Source organism: Rissa tridactyla, chromosome 8, assembly GCF_028500815.1.
Source record: "Rissa tridactyla isolate bRisTri1 chromosome 8, bRisTri1.patW.cur.20221130, whole genome shotgun sequence".
NCBI lineage: Eukaryota > Metazoa > Chordata > Aves > Charadriiformes > Laridae > Rissa > Rissa tridactyla.
In genome coordinates, this window is record NC_071473.1 from 39,363,869 (window position 1) to 39,379,796 (window position 15,928).

Below are 15,928 nucleotides of genomic sequence, written 5' to 3' on the forward strand. Positions count from 1 at the left end.
ATCCAATTGTTCAAGGCCACAATATTTCTGCTTCAAATTCTTAAGAAACCCAACATAAATTAACAGTACTGTAGCAAAAGAGTTACATCACTTCCAAACTGAACAACTTTGCTAGCAATAGGACTTTAAATAAACCATAATCTAATACTCTTCTTGTTGGAGAAGCAGGGACAAGGAAAAATTTCATTAGGGCTGATTTAAATGCAGCCTTTGTACTAATTTAACTACACTGTTTAAAAGTATGATTTTTATATTAATATATCTAAATCAGTGATATGCCTACTGTGGATACGTTTAGGTTGGTGCAATTAATATAGTAAAGTACTGCATTTACATGCATCTTTGTGTAACCATATCTAGAGGAGAGAGCTGGTACCAATTTAATTGAATTTGTTTCTAAATGGCAATAATTAAAAATAACAAAAGCTATACAAGCCACTCCCACTTGCCACATTAAGAAGTTCCTCATAGAATATCAAAACCTTCAAAAGCAAAAGCATAATAGTTATTTTAAAAGGAGTGTAGAATGTAGAATGTTAGTTTGGCAAGTAGAGACTTCTGCACTTGGGTGTATGAATTCAGTCTCCACTGTAAATACATCCTCGTGAAAAAGCCTCAGTCAGTCTCCTGTATCATAAACTCCAGACATCCTGATGCTCTCAGCAACCTCACCCCCAAAAATTAGGTTGATTGCTGGGGGTTTGTAGATGAAAACTTGCAGATAGCCATTCAGTAGCTGCAGATATCCATTCAGTGTGGGCAAGGCCCTCGATCTCCATCTGTAACTGAACCAAACTCTCTTTGCCTTCTCTCTGCCTGGCAGCTTTCCTCGCCCTCCCTAGGGAATTGCGGGTGTAGAGCCCCACCGCTCTCATCAGGGCCAGCAGGGTCCTGTCAGCTCTAAAAGGGGGTTGTCCTGAGGCAGGACCCAGATCCTTATTCAAGGACTAGGAGGCAGAATGGGATGGGAGCACACGAAGCTCCCAGGTGGAGGCCTCTGCTCTGCAGTAAGGACAGGCTGCCTGGAGAGGGGTTGATCAATGGGAGCAGAGGGGGAAGAAAACCTGGAGCCAGTCACAGACATCTTCTGACAAACTGTGACAGCATTACAACGTCTTCGAGGACCAATATTGTGAAAGATTTGAACAGCTCTGGGTTGTAAGCAGTTTCCAAAACTTATTTGGAAATTTACTCTAGAGATGTATTATAGATGGGCATTACATATGGACATACTCATAAAACCAATGCAGTGTCCAAAATCTTCCCAGCTCTCTTGAAAGAAATAATCTTTAACTCACTCTTCATTGAGGCTCACTTCTTAATATTGAATTGATGTTAACCTCCTGGAATGAGTTTCTTGCTGAGAATAGTCGTCTTCCAGCTGCCTGGACTGTTAAATCCTGTTAGGGTTTACTGGCATTAAGTCTGCTAAAATATATGCTATTCTTGCATTCTCTAACCACACGCTCTTTTCCTGATTGCTAAAGTTAATTCATTTCAGTTTGTCTCATACATGGCTCAGGAATCCAGAAGCCTAACCCTCCGGACATCGCGTGGCTTTGAACTGTGCCTCTCACTGAGCAAGGTTATTAACAAGTTCTCTAAATCCAGAATGCACAATAGCAATTTTTATCAGCAGTATTGTACAGAGCCAGCAAAATCTACAACGTAATTCACCTTGAAGAGGAGGAGCTGGAAGGCATTTCGTTTAATGAACAAGGATGGGAGTTGGGGGCTGGGGAGGTGCCTGGCTCCATCTCAGAAGTGCCACGATCAGCTCGCTGGAAGCATCAGAGAATCTGAAACCTTTCCATGTATTTGGGTGCCTTGTGCAGATTAGGGAGGATCAACGTAGGCACTTAGACTTGAAAAAAAAGGCCTGCCCTGCAGCCCTCTGAGCAGGAAAACAGGAAATAAATACTCATTTACCTTATATTTCAGATGTTTAATCCAGAGATACACAGACAGCTTTGAGAAATTCAAATGCACTGCAGCAAACAAAGGCTTCTTGGGGTGGGAATAATACCACAAGATTTGGGTTGTGAGCAGATGTGTGCTGCCAGATTACCAGCAATCTGGTCTGCGGGGCTGGATGGCGTCTGAAGGAGTTTTCACCGGGCAGAAGTGTCCTTCACAGCAGCGGCAGGGAACAGAGCTGGTTGGGCGTTTTCTTGCAACCAGTTCGGAGACTGGCTGTTATTTTAACACCCAGCTCTACAGAAATCAGCCCTGTCATCAGGTAAGAACAGTGACTAGTCCTTTGTTTTTCAAATGTTCTGGGCAGGACCTTTGCTATCCAATGGGTTTATTGAAAAGCTGGGAATGCTTATCACTGTAAAACAGCTATCATTGCAGTTAATATTTGAAGCGCGATTGCATTAACAAGGCATATCAAGCAAAAGGACTTTGCAAAATGTCATAAAATTGGTAGTTTTGCCTTACTGACAGCAAAACCCAGTATTGATTGCTTCTACTTCTATACACTTTCATGTTTAACTGCTGGAAATGCAGTTTTCAAGACTGCAGCAGTAGCCTGAGTTTTACGTTTGACAGCTGAGAAAAAAATACCCATGAATTAAGTTTTGTCTTCTGTCCTTTCTTCAAGAGTTTGCTCCCGGGCAGGGCAGGGCTGGGACCGGCGGCAGGCTCTGCAGCCGAGCCTGATAGCGCAGGGCTGTCTGGCCTTTGGAGGGGTGAAGTGGGAGCTACTGGCTGCTCCATGGCGTACAGCTTGGCTTGTTCTGAGACCTGCAGCAGCCTTGGGAGACAGCCCTTTACAGCTGTGGGTTTTGACCACTGTCAGCCCCTAAAATCTGTTGTAAATGCCCCCGTCCCCAGATGATGATGATGATAATCATTTATCTTTAAAATGCTGTAAGGAGTACGTCATCATGCAGATAAACCGCAGCCTTTCCATACCACATCGCTGAGCACTAGTAACCCCCGGAGCTGCAGACCCGAGGCACTCACACCCACTCATGGTTTCCAAACACCTGTTTTAACGGAGGGGGTGGTTAAAACGCCTTCGGCAGGCAGCTGCGAGCTCCAGACGCGGGCGACTGCCACAGTCTGGTGACGGTACCGGAAAAGCGCAGGGTTTAACCCGTCAAGTGGGCCGCTCCCTGCGCCTCCGCAAGGGAGGCGGGAGCCCCGCCGCCGAGCCCGGCGGTTCGTCGCTGCCTGCGCCGCCGCGGGCCGAGCCGGCAGGAAGGTAGAAAGGCAGCCAGCCCTCGCCTGGGAGGGGCTCTCCGCCGCGGCGCGGCCCCGTCCCCCTCAGGCTCGAGGCGGCGCCACTCAACCAGCGCCTTCGCGTGGAGAGGGGAAGTGACGCCCTTCCGCTCACGCGCCACTGGGCGGTGCCGCGGTGGGGGCGGAGTGCCTTCCCTGAACGTCCATTGGTGGCCGTGCGTGGGAGGGGCGGGGCCTGGCGTGCGCGGGCGGGGCCCGGGGCGGAAGCGCTGCCCTGAGCGGTTTTCCCCGGCGGCGGCGGTGGCGGCAGTGGAGGGGTTTCCGCTATGGAAGGCTCCGGCCCGTGTTCGGGTTCGGGCGCCGCGGGGCGGCTGTTAACGGAGGACGAGATGGCCGAGGTGAAGAAGGACGTAAGTGCTGGTGGTCCCCGTCGAGCATGCCGCGGTGCCCCGGGGTGGGGCTGAGGCCCGGGCGGGGGGAAGCGGAAGCCCTGTCAGAGCCCGGGGGGCAGGCCGCTGCGGAGGCGGGAGAGCCGATAGGGGCCGGGCCCCCGCCGCGCCGCACGGAATTCCCCTCCGCCTTTCCCGCGGGGATGGGCGGGTTTTGTGTGGGGCGGCGGGCTCGGCCCCGAAGTCGGGGCGTCCTGCCCGGAGCGCCGCTACCGGCGCTCCGGGCAGGACGCCCCGACTTCGGGGCCGAGCCCGCCGCCTTGGGCTCCGTTGTGGGCTGCCCGGTGTAAGATCGATAACGACGGTCAGAAACTTCACCCTGGGGCCAGGTGTTCACCTGAAAGTTCCGGTTTCTTTTGTTTTTTTCGAAGCGTTCCGCTCCTTGGTGGCGTTTTAAGGGCGAGGGTTTGGGTTTCACCGTCTCCATCTGTGCCCACACTTAAGTGCTTGGAGGCGGACTGGAAGTGATGAGTAATTAATACGGTATCCAAAAGTTAGTTGCAAGTGTATATGCTTCTCCTGGTGTTAATAACATTCTCTCTTGCGAAGCATGAATAGTTAAATTAAATGTATATATATTTAAGCTTTTTGTTCTACGCTATCCTGGTTTTGGGGTTTCCCCCCCACCCATATTTATTCACTGATACCTGGAATCTGCGGGAAGACTTCATCCTGATTCAGTTTGGATTTACTTATCTCTCTGTTAGACTGAGAAACAAGCAACGTGCTAACCAACCTCAACAAGTGATTCATTAATTTGAAAAGCATAACTTAAAAAAAAATAAATCACTGTTTATCCATTATTTATTGACCATCCATAGCTTCTCTTTTTAATTTACAATGTCTTATGTTTGACATTTTTTTTGGCATTTACAATGTCTTATGTTTGAACACCTCTGTTATGAAGAAAGGCTGAAGGATTTGGGTCTCTTCAGTCTGGAAAAAAGATGACTGAGGGAGGACCTTATCAACGCTTATAAATACTTAAAAGGGTGGGTGTCAGGAGGATGGGGCCAGGCTCTTTTCAGTGGTGCCTGGGGACAGGACAAGAGGTAATGGGCACAAACTTGAGCATAGGAAGTTCCACCTAAACATGAGGAGGAACTCCTTTACTTTGAAGGTGGCAGAGCACTGGAACAGGCTGCCCAGAGAGGTGGTGGAGCCTCCATCTCTGAAGACATTCAAAACCCGCATGGACGTGTTCCTGTGTAACCTGCTCTAGGTGCCCCTGCTCTGGCAGGGGGTTTGGACTAGATGATCTCCAGAGGTCCCTTCCAACCCTACGATTCTGTGGCTTATTTGTTTTTTTAATGTTCCTTTAAAGTACGATAAAGAATGTGTGGAGTTCAGTTTTGGTTTCTTACTAGCTTTACGCATACATAGTTTTCTTTAAATGCTTTGTCATAGTTTTGTGAGGCATGTTTTTCAAGTTATTACTTGCTTCTGTGGAACCACAGGGTAATACTGCAATAGTTATCATCCAGTAGTTACACCAAAAAAATATAAGAACTACTTAAATCAGTCTATATATGTAACATGATATGTACATTAATCTGTGTCAGTGACTAATTCACATCTGCATCTCACAGAACTGCATCTGTCTCGCTTCAGCCTTTAACCTTATAGGTTTTCCCATAATAATTGGAGGACTTGATAGAAACCTATTATGTAGAAAGAAATAATATTAGTGTTATCATTACAATACAGTCCAAAAAAATCTGACTTCAGAGCTTCTTCTCTCAGATTTTAAATGTTGCGGCTTCATGATACAAAGTGCTGGTTCACTGTAAACTCACTTAGCTGTTTCAAAGTTGTTAATCTTGACAGGTTCACTTCAAACAGAAGTGCTGCATTACCAGAAGTTCTGTGTATATTATGTGACAGCACATCTCAGAAAGCTAACTTGCAAGGATGACTTGGTCTGGGTAAACTTGTCTTGAGGAGGAGTTATAAAGGTTGGAGTTTTGCATTCAAGAGCTGGGAAGGAGGCAGTGAGCCATGCAAAATCATTTATACAGAGCAAAGTATATTTAAGCTTCTGTTCTAATGCATTTCTTTTCTGTCCCTCATGAACGATTAACCTACAAGGACAATGCAGAGGGAAATTCAGAACTGATAACGCTTCATACAGTGAAAGACTCGTTACAGGAAGATGTTAGTCAAAACACAATAGCCTTTCTATTCAATAACAACTCGCCCTATTCTTCTAATGTTGAAATGTTGACTGACTCTTGTATTTCAGAGTTTGTTGGTTGATCCTCATGGTGGTAGGATGAGATTTCCATGGGAACTGAAGAAATCTGCATTGCCCACTACATTCATAACCTTCCAGGCATGGGCTTGTTGCAGTTGGATGCTTGAGGTGCATTCCAGAGCAACCTAAGTTGATATAAGCTGTGCTGTTGCACTTTTCTGCTCTTATCATAGTTATGCCACCACTAGTGCCAACGTGATTGCACATTAAACTGGATCATGTAATTAATCTGGCTGGCGGGGGGAGGAGGAGCGGGGAGTGTTTCTTGATCTTAAATCAGCCACCAAGGAGCTGCACCCTTCCATTTTTGGTTTTATGTTGTATTCATTCTAGTGGTGATAGTCTACTGCCAAAAGCCACCTTTTTCCTTCCGTGCATGCTCATCTGATGCTTTCTTTAACAACCGTGTAACCACAGGCTGTTTATTGATAGCTTAGTGTTTGTTGGATTCTGAAGAGCAACTAGAAGAACACATTTATCCTCTGCTATACTTAGTGGAGCAATCCAGGAAGTTTTTTCTTTGAGTTATCGGTGCTTTCCCTAGCACCAGTATCCCAGACTGTAGTTTGCTGTTTCAAATAGTCTGTCTTAGAGTATGCCTTTATATCTAGCTTTTCCTCTGCTTCTATTGACTGAGCTAGTAAATGGCTATAAGGCAGTCATTTTTCAAATTTTATTTTTTAAATGCTGATGTTATGGAATTTAGTCTCAAAAAGCAGGAGGATATTTGAGAACTTTCTTCAGGAAAGAAGTTTTATTTCTTTCCATCTCTTCACATGTCTTGTAAGTAAAGGTGTTTTTCCTTCTGGCTCTCAAATATTTTTTTTTCTCTTTTTGAATCAAATGACACTTGTGAGGGTGGTTTTTTGACATCAGTAATATTCAGCTAATGGGTATCTGACTTCTTGTGTAATTCTGCACAGTGAAAAATCTTGGCGGGAGAAACTGCCAATTTTGTAGTATTATATAAAATGAGAGCTTGTTTTTCAAGTGCAGAGATGTTATTTGTGACTCATCTTCGTAGAGTAGTAGATACTGAAACCAGAGAGTTGTGAACACATGCATTAATTCTGTTTCCACGTTGATATCAAGTAGGCTTGCTAATGTAGAGATTGAAATAAGATGAATATTGTTTACATTTTGACGATGTTTGTGCTTGTATGTAGCCTCTGAACAAGGTGGAGGAAGATTGGGGTTTTTTTTGATAACTGTGAAAATAAATTGGTCAGTGTAGGAGAGGATGCTATATCTTCCAAGGAGGAAATCAAAGTGGTGATGTGGCAGTCTTTAGTTCTGACATCGCACCTATAAAATTGCCTCAGAAATAAACTGATAGTCAGGTTAGAGTTGAGTATGGTTACAAAAGATAGCATGTTTCCCCAGGAAGAAGATCTCTGAGGAAATGTGATCTGATACTAGGTGTTACAGTTCCTGAAGATGCAAAGTGACACTGCTGCTGAAATGCTCAAGACAGATGTCTCTGCTTCATCATGCCTGATGTTGACTATATGTTAGGGTCTTTAGATGATGGAGTCCCCTCCCATGCACAGATTGTTCCACCTCTTTCTTTTTGCTGTTTATAGAGAGGATTTCAGCAACCAGTTTATGCTTGCAAACTGAAGCTGTGCTGCAGAGGGCAGAGTCCATTTCCTTTTGCTAGAGTTGCACTAACTCTGTCGTCTGTGCAGGATGTTAGAGGTGTGCAACTTGCTTCACGTGTTTAATATAAAATCTTAAGCCAAAAGAAGGCAATTTGAAGACAAAAAGCAGCTAGTAAAGTTGTTGAGAGTAGGTACATCTGTGGGTGAGAGTGCACGTATTTCGGATGCCTGTCATCTGTTGAACTTGTAAGTAGGGTTGTTTATTTATCAAACCTTTTAAACAGTGAGTATATTTGTGCTGTTGCTCTGAGACTGCTTTTACTCAATGTACATAAAACATAAATAAGTGAAATATTTTGTAGTTTTGCCTCTTGGATGCAAATAGTATGGAAATGTGGCAGTCAGTCAGTGAGAATGAGTGTGTCTGCAGACACAGTGAGTAGGTGCTATTGATTTTTGTTGGTATTTCTTTTCATTTCTACTTGGTGACTGTTCTGAAATGTGATAATCACAGAGTTGATGTAGTTAACGTTTTCATAAGTATTCACCTTATTACTTAATGTGCATTAAAACTCCTGAGTTCACTCAAAGAAAACTAATGAAAGGGAAAAGTAAATTAGGTAATATTTTTTTTTTTAATACGTGGGGTTTTTTAATACTGAGAAAAATCTCTGCTAGGTAACGCAGTGGCAGCTTTAAAAATTGTTTCATTAACTTGTATCAAAATCGTATATGTTTCAAATAGAGGCTTCTAAATAAATGGAAAGATTTGCTAATACTAGTTTTTGTTTTGCAGGCTTTAGAAAGGATGCGTCCTTACCTGTGTGATAAAATCATAGCTGAGAGACACTTTGATTACCTACGTTCAAAGAAAATACTCACCAGAGAGGACACAGAAGAAATTTCTTCTCGATCTTCCAGTAGGAAAAAAACTGGAAAGTTACTGGACTACTTAGCAGAAAACCCAAAGGGACTAGATGCTTTGATTGACTCTATCAGACGAGAAAGAACACAAAACTTCCTGTTACAAAAGATAACTGATGTAGTGTTGAAAGTCAAAAATGAAAAACTTGAAGCTCTCAAAGGTGAGAAGTTTATAATAATATCTTTTAAGATGTAAGTTTTATTTTGAGGGTCTGCAAAATCAGACTCTTTAAGTCATGTTTCTTAGTACAGGTTTATTTTTTGTTATTTTATTGCGTCCTCCAGTGTCTGGGACAACATTCTTGGAAGTATTGCCAGTTTGGGTTTAAGACACTAGTGCATTTATCCCGGCTTTGCCTTTTTACGACCTGAACACGTCATAAATAACAAATTGCAAAAAAACCCACCCTATCATGTGTTGTTATGACGGATAAGTCTGTCTTCACATCTCAGTTTTGCTTCCTATGAGGTTCTAATTCAGAACTCAAAATAGGTGGTTATCTTTCATCTTGCATTTCTCTTGAAGCTATTTACTGCAGTGGCAGGATGCTCTGGTTGTGTTAAACTTTGCACCTCTGCAGAAGATAAGTCAGCAAATGCAACCTGAGGGGAATTCTCCTGCATGCCTTCAATGCCAAAAACTCAAAATTAGACACTGTATGATACAACGCATGCATACGTTTACAGGTAGAGAGTTTTCGTTTTGACCCCCAAAGCTTGAAGTGACTGTATGTACTCATATTTTAAGGCAGATAAAAAAAGCATAAGCCTTCTAAACCTAAAACCTTACTTCCCCTTCCACGCCCATCAAAAGAGAAAGAAAGAAGGAAGAAAGGACGTTTTTAACCCTAGAGATTAAAGACCTTAAGGTAAAACAGCCTTCAAATGCAGTCCACTCTGGAATAGAACCGTGTAGCTGAAGCTTTTAAAAGTCTGAAGAACACAGTGAGAAAAATCTGTCAAAAGATGGGTCGAAGGACTAAAGTGACTTCCTAAAAGGAAGCTTAAATTATGATGCATCTTTGTCAAATAGTAGCTGATACAAAGATACAGAGAAATCATTCACATCAGCCTAGATAACCTGTATGGTTTTCTTTTTAATTTGTCGTGAATATTGGGATGTCACAGGTGAGACAAAGAGGTTAGTCTGTTAAAAGTAGAGACAATTGTTCTTTGACAATCTTACTGATACTGAACCAGAGCACAGTTTTAAGAGTGCACCATACTGTAATTGAATCTAGTCTCTGTTTTTCTGTCTTAGGTCTAAGCTGCAGCACCTGTATGACCTCATTGTATGGAGGAACGAATAATCTTTCGAGATCATATTCTGATGAATCTAATTTTTTTGATAAAACAAAAGACAAAGAATCTACTCAGATACATCATCCAGAAGAAGATTATAGCACCGCCGCATTTGTGTCTGCTGTCTCTCTTCATTCAATGAATTTGCCAATTGCAGAGATGGGAAATGCGGAGAGTGCTGTTTTCTCAGCCACCCTTCCAGGGCCTGGAGACCCCGGCGGACCCCCTCTCCCCCCAGAGCTCCAGGCAGAGCAGCAAGAACCATGTACTAGTTCAAGTGACAATTGCTTTTTGCCTTTAAGGTCACGTTCTCTTCAACCACAGTGAAGAACGGAGTGACTTTTGTCTGTTCATCCAAATGGTACTGAAACTTTGTGTGCTGTCTTATAAAGGTTAAAAAAATGTTTTCAACTGCTAACTAGCAAAATCAGAGGAAACAATCTATGCTATTTACTGTTTTTAAGGAGTAGTTATTTCTGTTATTGGGTGACTCTGGAGCTGCTTGATTTTTTTATGTTCTTTAGGGACCTTCTTCCAAAAGATCATGGTATTACACCAGCCAAGGTTTGTTTTTTTTTAAACCAACGTATTTAAGATTTCATATTTAGTTGCAGATATTGAAGATGCAGTTATAGAGCAAATGGATTTTTTTTTTTTTTTCCCCTACAGGAACTAAGAAATCTGGGGGGTTTTTCTTAAAGTTTCTGACAAGTGAATTGGGGAAGATGGTTAGGAAAAGTATTAAGTGTTGAAAAATAACTTTCTGAACTAAAAGCTTAAGCTCATTTACCAAAAAAAGCTTAAACTCGTTTACCAAATTTTAAACGTTTCTCTGTAGGATAAATTCTGCCCTCTATGTATGTGTGTGCAGCTCCATTTGCAAGAAACCACACGGATCTGGCCAAATCTGTAGCTATACTTATTTGCAAGAAATCTATTAATTGTCTGAACTTAATTCTCTGTCCTACCAGTAAATCAAAAAGCACTCGTTGTCGCGGTGATTTGAGTTAGCAAATATACTTCCACAAGTCTTAACATATTATTCTTGTATATTAGTTAGAGATTTCTGATTTGAGATGCACTTTAAATGTAAATTCTCAGTAGTACTGGAAAAGGAATGTAAACTGCTGTAACAGCATCATGTGGGCTGTAAGAAAATGTTACTGTACGATGCTGTTAAGGAGCAAAGCTTGTATGTTTTGTCCCAGTAGGTAAGTAGAGGAGGAGTCCTGTAGCAAAAAAGTATCTGTACCTGAAGGACGCTTGGAAGCGTTGCACTTCAGATATCTACTCTTCAAAGCAGATAGGCAGGTTTACATTTCAAATTGTTTAGAGTCAAATGCATTTTAAACTATTTCAACATGGTAAGGTTCTCATTTCTTGACACAATGTAACATGCTGTATTCCTCTCAGACTACTCTTGAGTTGTAATCTACTTTTTGTGAAGTTGGCTTATTAACTTTAAAATTACTAGGCGAAGACGAACTCTTACTTGGAAACATGTATAGTTGTGTTCTGCAGTACTACACTTTAAAGCGATGGGACGTTTTCAGTATATCAAAGGGTAGCTTTGTATTTAAGGCTTTAAATTATTTTGGCACTCACCCAGTGCTATAGCTGTGTAATTCCATTCAAATTCAAAGCCAGGTAATACTCCTAAACTGCTCCTTTTGTGGAGACAGGCCATCAGCAGGACCTCTGTATAGTGTCTAATTTTTATTTTTTTTTCATGTTTACTCTGGTTTTGGAAGTAGGTTAAAATAAACTGCAATGTTCAACTACACTCCATACTTAGTATATAAACAGCTTACATTCAATAAAGATGGGGGCTTCTGTTTAGTGTTTATAGAAGTCCTTGTTTTTCTTGTATGCATCTAAGGTCATAGACTGTTGGGACAGTGAAAATGCTCTTCAACAAAACTGCTTGGTTTAGGAAGCACTCTGGGAGTTAAGTGCCTTAATATGCAAGCAAATTTTGCTTTCTAACATTAAATTAAGGGTAGGCTTAAATCCCTCTCTTCCATTAACTGAACTGTAGTTGCACATACTTGGGATGTCTGAAAATTTGTCTAAATGCCCACTGTAACCACCTAAAGAGCTGTGCTGAGGTTTGGGTCCATTCTTGGGTTCTTGTAAAGGGAGGGGAGTGAGCAAGCTTGGCCTTAACTGAAGGAGCATCAGCTCGGGGTGAGGCCAGCCTTGCAGATGTAAATCCGACCAGGAGAGCTGAGCTGCCTGCCCTGCAGACTCCAGGGAGCCTACCTGTGCAGGGATCGCTCCTGCCATGGAGCCTATTAACCTGAGACATTAAATGAATGTATTATCTTACCAAATGTTTATAATGTGCATTTTTTTTTTAAAAAAAAGACTGAAATATTTCTATCACAACTTTTGGAATAAATTCTTTTGTACAATTGCCTGTTTTCCTGTCTGCCTCTCTCATTATTAAAATGTATGGGTTGTAGGAGTAGTTTGTGTCGGTATCTGGATGTGTGGGTTTGGTTTTGTGTGTGCGGGAGGCGTTTGTTCTCACTCTCTTGTTAGGAGAGGTTTGTCTGTGGTGGAAAGACTGACTTAATGTGAAACACCGGTGCCTGTAGGACTGCATTCAGGAGCAGCGCGTAGGGAAAACACACATGCAAAATTAAGACCTCGGCTGCTTAACTACGCTCTCTGTGGTTCATGACTAGTATTGCTAACCTGATTCTTGCTTTTGTTTTCCAAATGGCTCGATTTCCCAACTTCTTAAAGATGTGAGAAGTGTTGCTTTCAGCCATGCATATGTTGACTTCATTCTAAAATTAAGATTATTATTAATAGCGGGGGAGAAACAAAACCTTTGAGTGCGGAGGAGCATGACTCAAAAAAGGATTTGCAAATGTTGCGGGGACGGTGGAGGCTCACTTCAGTGCTTGTTTTCATCATAATTTGTGTGTAGGGTTTCTTTCAAAATAATGATTATAGTATCGATTTTGAGAGATCAGCTGGACATGTTTTAGTATCTTTACAGTAAAGGCATTTATCATATTATAAGCAAAGCCCCTTCCTTAGACCTTGTCCCGCTTCCGTGGTAGTACAGGACCTTCAGTAGCCTGAACAGCACTGGTAAGTATTTTAGCTGATGCAAAAACAGAGATATGGGCCTTGTTGACACGGGAAGTCTAGTACCAACTTTTTCCAACAGAGTGGAAAAATGTGTTTTGGTAAGGTCAGGACAGCCTCCGTGCCCGCGTAAGTTGTTACAGGACAGGCAACGGCCAAAGCTCCACCTGCCCTGGGTTAGCTGATGCTGGAACATCAAGGAAAACGGGTTTTCTCTCTACTTCGGCCCGCAGGTGTAAAAAAGGAGAAATGGAGGACGTCTCGGTTTCACGTCTGATTTTCTGTGTCTGTCTCTGGTCGCCGGGAGAAGAAAATCCCCGCGTTAGTGGGGGTGAAGCCCGCACCCCCCACCCAGGGCGGCCGCAGAAAGCGCCGCTTTTTCCACCTCCTGCTGCTGCGTCCCCTTCGCCACGCACAGCCTGGCACCCACACACAAACCCGGGGGTTCTCCTCCGAGGGCCCGCCCGGCCCCGGGGGGCAGCAGGGCTGGCGGCGGCGGGGCTCCCCGGGCCGCGGTGCCGCCGGGAGGCCGGAACCCTCGGCGCGGGGCCGGTTTCCGTGCGGGCGGTGTCGCGGCGGCAGGGCCCCGCCATGGCGGCGGAGGGAGAGGACCCGCTGGCCTATTTCGCGGCCTATGGCAGCTCCAGCTCCGACTCGGAGCCCGACGAGCCCCAGCCCGACGAGCGGGGGGCCGGGGGCGGCGCGGCGGCGGGGGGCAGCCCGGGGCGGCGGCCGAGGCTGCCGCCGCCCGACGAGCTCTTCCGAAGGGTGTCGCAGCCGCCCGCCTTCCTCTACAACCCGCTCAACAAGCAGATCGACTGGGAGAGCCGCGTCCTGCGGGCGCCCGAGGAGGTGCGGGGGGCGGCCGGGGAGGGAAGGGGAGGGAGGCCGGGGGTGGGGGAGCCGAGGCCCGGTGTGACGGGTGCCCGGGTCCGGTGTGGCGGGTGCCCGGCTCTCTCCTGCAGCCCCCCAAGGAGTTCAAGGTGTGGAAGAGCAACGCCGTGCCCCCGCCCGAGAGCTACAGCCCGCCCGAGAAGAAGCCCCCGCCGACCCCTGCCCTCGACATGGCCATAAAGTGGTCCAACATCTACGAGGACAACGGGGAGGACGCGCCCCGGCAGGCCGGCAAGGCCCGGTTCCTGCCGGACGAGGAGCAGGAAGCCCTGGCGTCGGGTGAGGGCCTGCCCTGGGGCTTTTCACGGGCGCTGGGGGGTCAAACGGGGAGTGGGGGGGTTCTGCGGGCGGCGCCCTCCCTGCCCGCAGCTGGGAGGAGGTTATTGCTGGCCGCCCCTGCATCCCCCCTGCCGCTGAGGGGAGAGCCGCGGGGGTGGCTGAAAGCGTTCGGGTTTCCCTAGGATCTCTGGTTTTCCTAGGATCAGCGTAGTCTCTCCAGCAGCTCCTCTGCTCCCCTTCCAGTGGCGTTAGTGGAAACGGGGAACGATTAAAGAGCGTAGAACTGCAGTTATAAGAAACCAGCAGGTTCAGGCATGGTACCACTAAAACAGAAAGCGGCATGAGAGCATCTTTAAGCGCTGCTGTCTTGACTTGAGGTGTCGATGTAGGGCAGATTATTTTTATAATGTTTGTAAAACTTGGGGGCCGAGAGGGGAATTAAAAAAACCCGTCCATGTGACAGATTACTGAAGAAAATATTTACTATCCTCTTCACTTCTAAGCATGGTACAAGCTGTAATGGTAGTCTAGGAAATAAAAACATAATTGGCAGGAGGGAGGACTTATTTTTTTTAAAAAGGTGCTGGAGAAAGAGAATAGCCAGTAACAAGCAAGAGAACAAAACCAGAAGAAGAGATTCTGGGCTTTCAGAATACACAATAACGCTTTGGTTCGCCAGTTGTCATCACACCTTTTCCAAAGGAAGGTTTTTTTTGCTGTCTTGCTCCGTGTGTTCTGTGTGCTTTTTTTTTTCCCTGTATGCATTTCTCTTAGTTAGCCTTCATCCAGAGATTAAGAAGATAAACTATTAATTGACCTTGATGTTACTTTCTGCTGCTAAAATGTCATTTTCTAGCTTTTTGTCTTATCTAGTCAAATAATACTTTTTTAGAACAGGTACTGTACAGCAGCATAATAAGGCCTCTTCTTAGTTATCCTCACTGGTCTGTGGTACTTATAACAAGTAATCATTGCTATTCTGCCCATGTATTGTCCACATTCCACAAATGAGGATGTTGTCAGTTAATACTACTGCGGGGTTTTTTTCTAGGCTTCTCAGATATCGTTAAGTCAGTTGTTCTGGGGTAAGGATGGTGTATAAGAGGAAAATACTGGCTTTGCTGACTTTGATTAACTCTATCTTTTATTTAAAGATGGTGAAAAAGATGATGAACCAGCCTCTGCTAAGAAACGTAAACTGGATGCTGGGGAGCAGACAAAGAAGAAGAAGTTATAAGCACGGCGTGCTGGATTTAGCCATAATGAGAATTTCAATGAACTTGCATTTCTCTGCTGGAATGGGAAACAAATACATGTTTACTGAATTTCTCTCTCCTGTCGGGTAGGGAATTTTATTTCTGTAGTATGCTTGCCTTTTGGAAAGCACAAAATTAAATGGACAGTGTTGTGATAGGAACTCGTCTACTGAACAAAATCTAAACCTGTTTATTTAAAAGGGGGATTTAGAAGAGGGATCCACTGTGATGGATACTCGTGCTGATGCAGGTGCAGGTTACAGGGCTTCGTGGTATTTTGTTTATCAAGAAACCTGGTAACGTTGACTTTTCCATTGTGTCAAAACCTTTTATAAAGGAGTATATACTAAAGATTCTTTAAGTACTGCCCTGTGATATGTTTGCATAATGTTGTTTTGATGTATGTATGTACAGACTGCAAATATGTCACTGGAATAAAACTACATTTGAAAACGTGTGCAGTATAGACATTGCATTGCATGCTTGGTGAACAGGAGGGGTGAATTCTGTACTGTATGCATTTCAGTGATGTATTTCTTATGACACAACAGATTCCTCAGGGTTTTGTTTGTAATAAATATACAGCTGCAAACTGAAAAAAACCCATGGACCTAATAATGGAGTTTAATATTTGATAATTAGTTTTGGTGTTATGTGATCTGCATCAGTGAAATACTA

General features: G+C 44.2%; 2 protein-coding genes across 3 annotated transcripts; both read left to right on the forward strand.

Annotated features, from left to right (window-relative positions):
* The first annotated feature begins 1,949 nt into the window (after positions 1–1,949).
* BCL10 (BCL10 immune signaling adaptor) lies at positions 1,950–12,135 on the forward strand. 2 transcript variants are annotated; one of them, XM_054211777.1, is made up of 3 exons: positions 1,950–2,239; positions 8,290–8,578; positions 9,679–12,135. In XM_054211777.1, exons 1-3 carry the CDS (start codon positions 2,093–2,095, stop codon positions 10,044–10,046), a joined length of 804 nt encoding a protein of 267 aa, XP_054067752.1. In that variant the 5' UTR covers positions 1,950–2,092; the 3' UTR covers positions 10,047–12,135. The 2 variants fall into 2 exon arrangements, with proteins under 2 accessions (XP_054067752.1, XP_054067753.1); XM_054211778.1 differs by lacking the exon at positions 1,950–2,239 and adding an exon at positions 3,452–3,599.
* Positions 12,136–13,378: 1,243 nt separating this feature from the next.
* On the forward strand, positions 13,379–15,703 carry C8H1orf52 (chromosome 8 C1orf52 homolog). The gene is made up of 3 exons (XM_054213062.1): positions 13,379–13,673; positions 13,787–13,994; positions 15,149–15,703. Exons 1-3 carry the CDS (start codon positions 13,413–13,415, stop codon positions 15,229–15,231), a joined length of 552 nt encoding a protein of 183 aa, XP_054069037.1. The 5' UTR covers positions 13,379–13,412; the 3' UTR covers positions 15,232–15,703.
* The last annotated feature ends 225 nt before the right edge of the window (positions 15,704–15,928 follow it).

What these genes read in the sequence shown, in the direction of transcription:
- BCL10 (XM_054211777.1), top strand. Translation starts at nt 2,093, where the DNA reads ATGGCGTCTGAAGGAGTTTTCACCGGGCAGAAGTGTCCTTCACAGCAG. An exon ending in GAAATCAGCCCTGTCATCAG is followed by an intron (nt 2,240 to 8,289) that starts GTAAGAACAGTG and finishes TTTGTTTTGCAG; the next exon opens with GCTTTAGAAAGGATGCGTCC. An exon ending in AAAACTTGAAGCTCTCAAAG is followed by an intron (nt 8,579 to 9,678) that starts GTGAGAAGTTTA and finishes TTTCTGTCTTAG; the next exon opens with GTCTAAGCTGCAGCACCTGT.
- C8H1orf52 (XM_054213062.1), top strand. Translation starts at nt 13,413, where the DNA reads ATGGCGGCGGAGGGAGAGGACCCGCTGGCCTATTTCGCGGCCTATGGC. An exon ending in TCCTGCGGGCGCCCGAGGAG is followed by an intron (nt 13,674 to 13,786) that starts GTGCGGGGGGCG and finishes TCTCTCCTGCAG; the next exon opens with CCCCCCAAGGAGTTCAAGGT. An exon ending in GCAGGAAGCCCTGGCGTCGG is followed by an intron (nt 13,995 to 15,148) that starts GTGAGGGCCTGC and finishes TTTTATTTAAAG; the next exon opens with ATGGTGAAAAAGATGATGAA.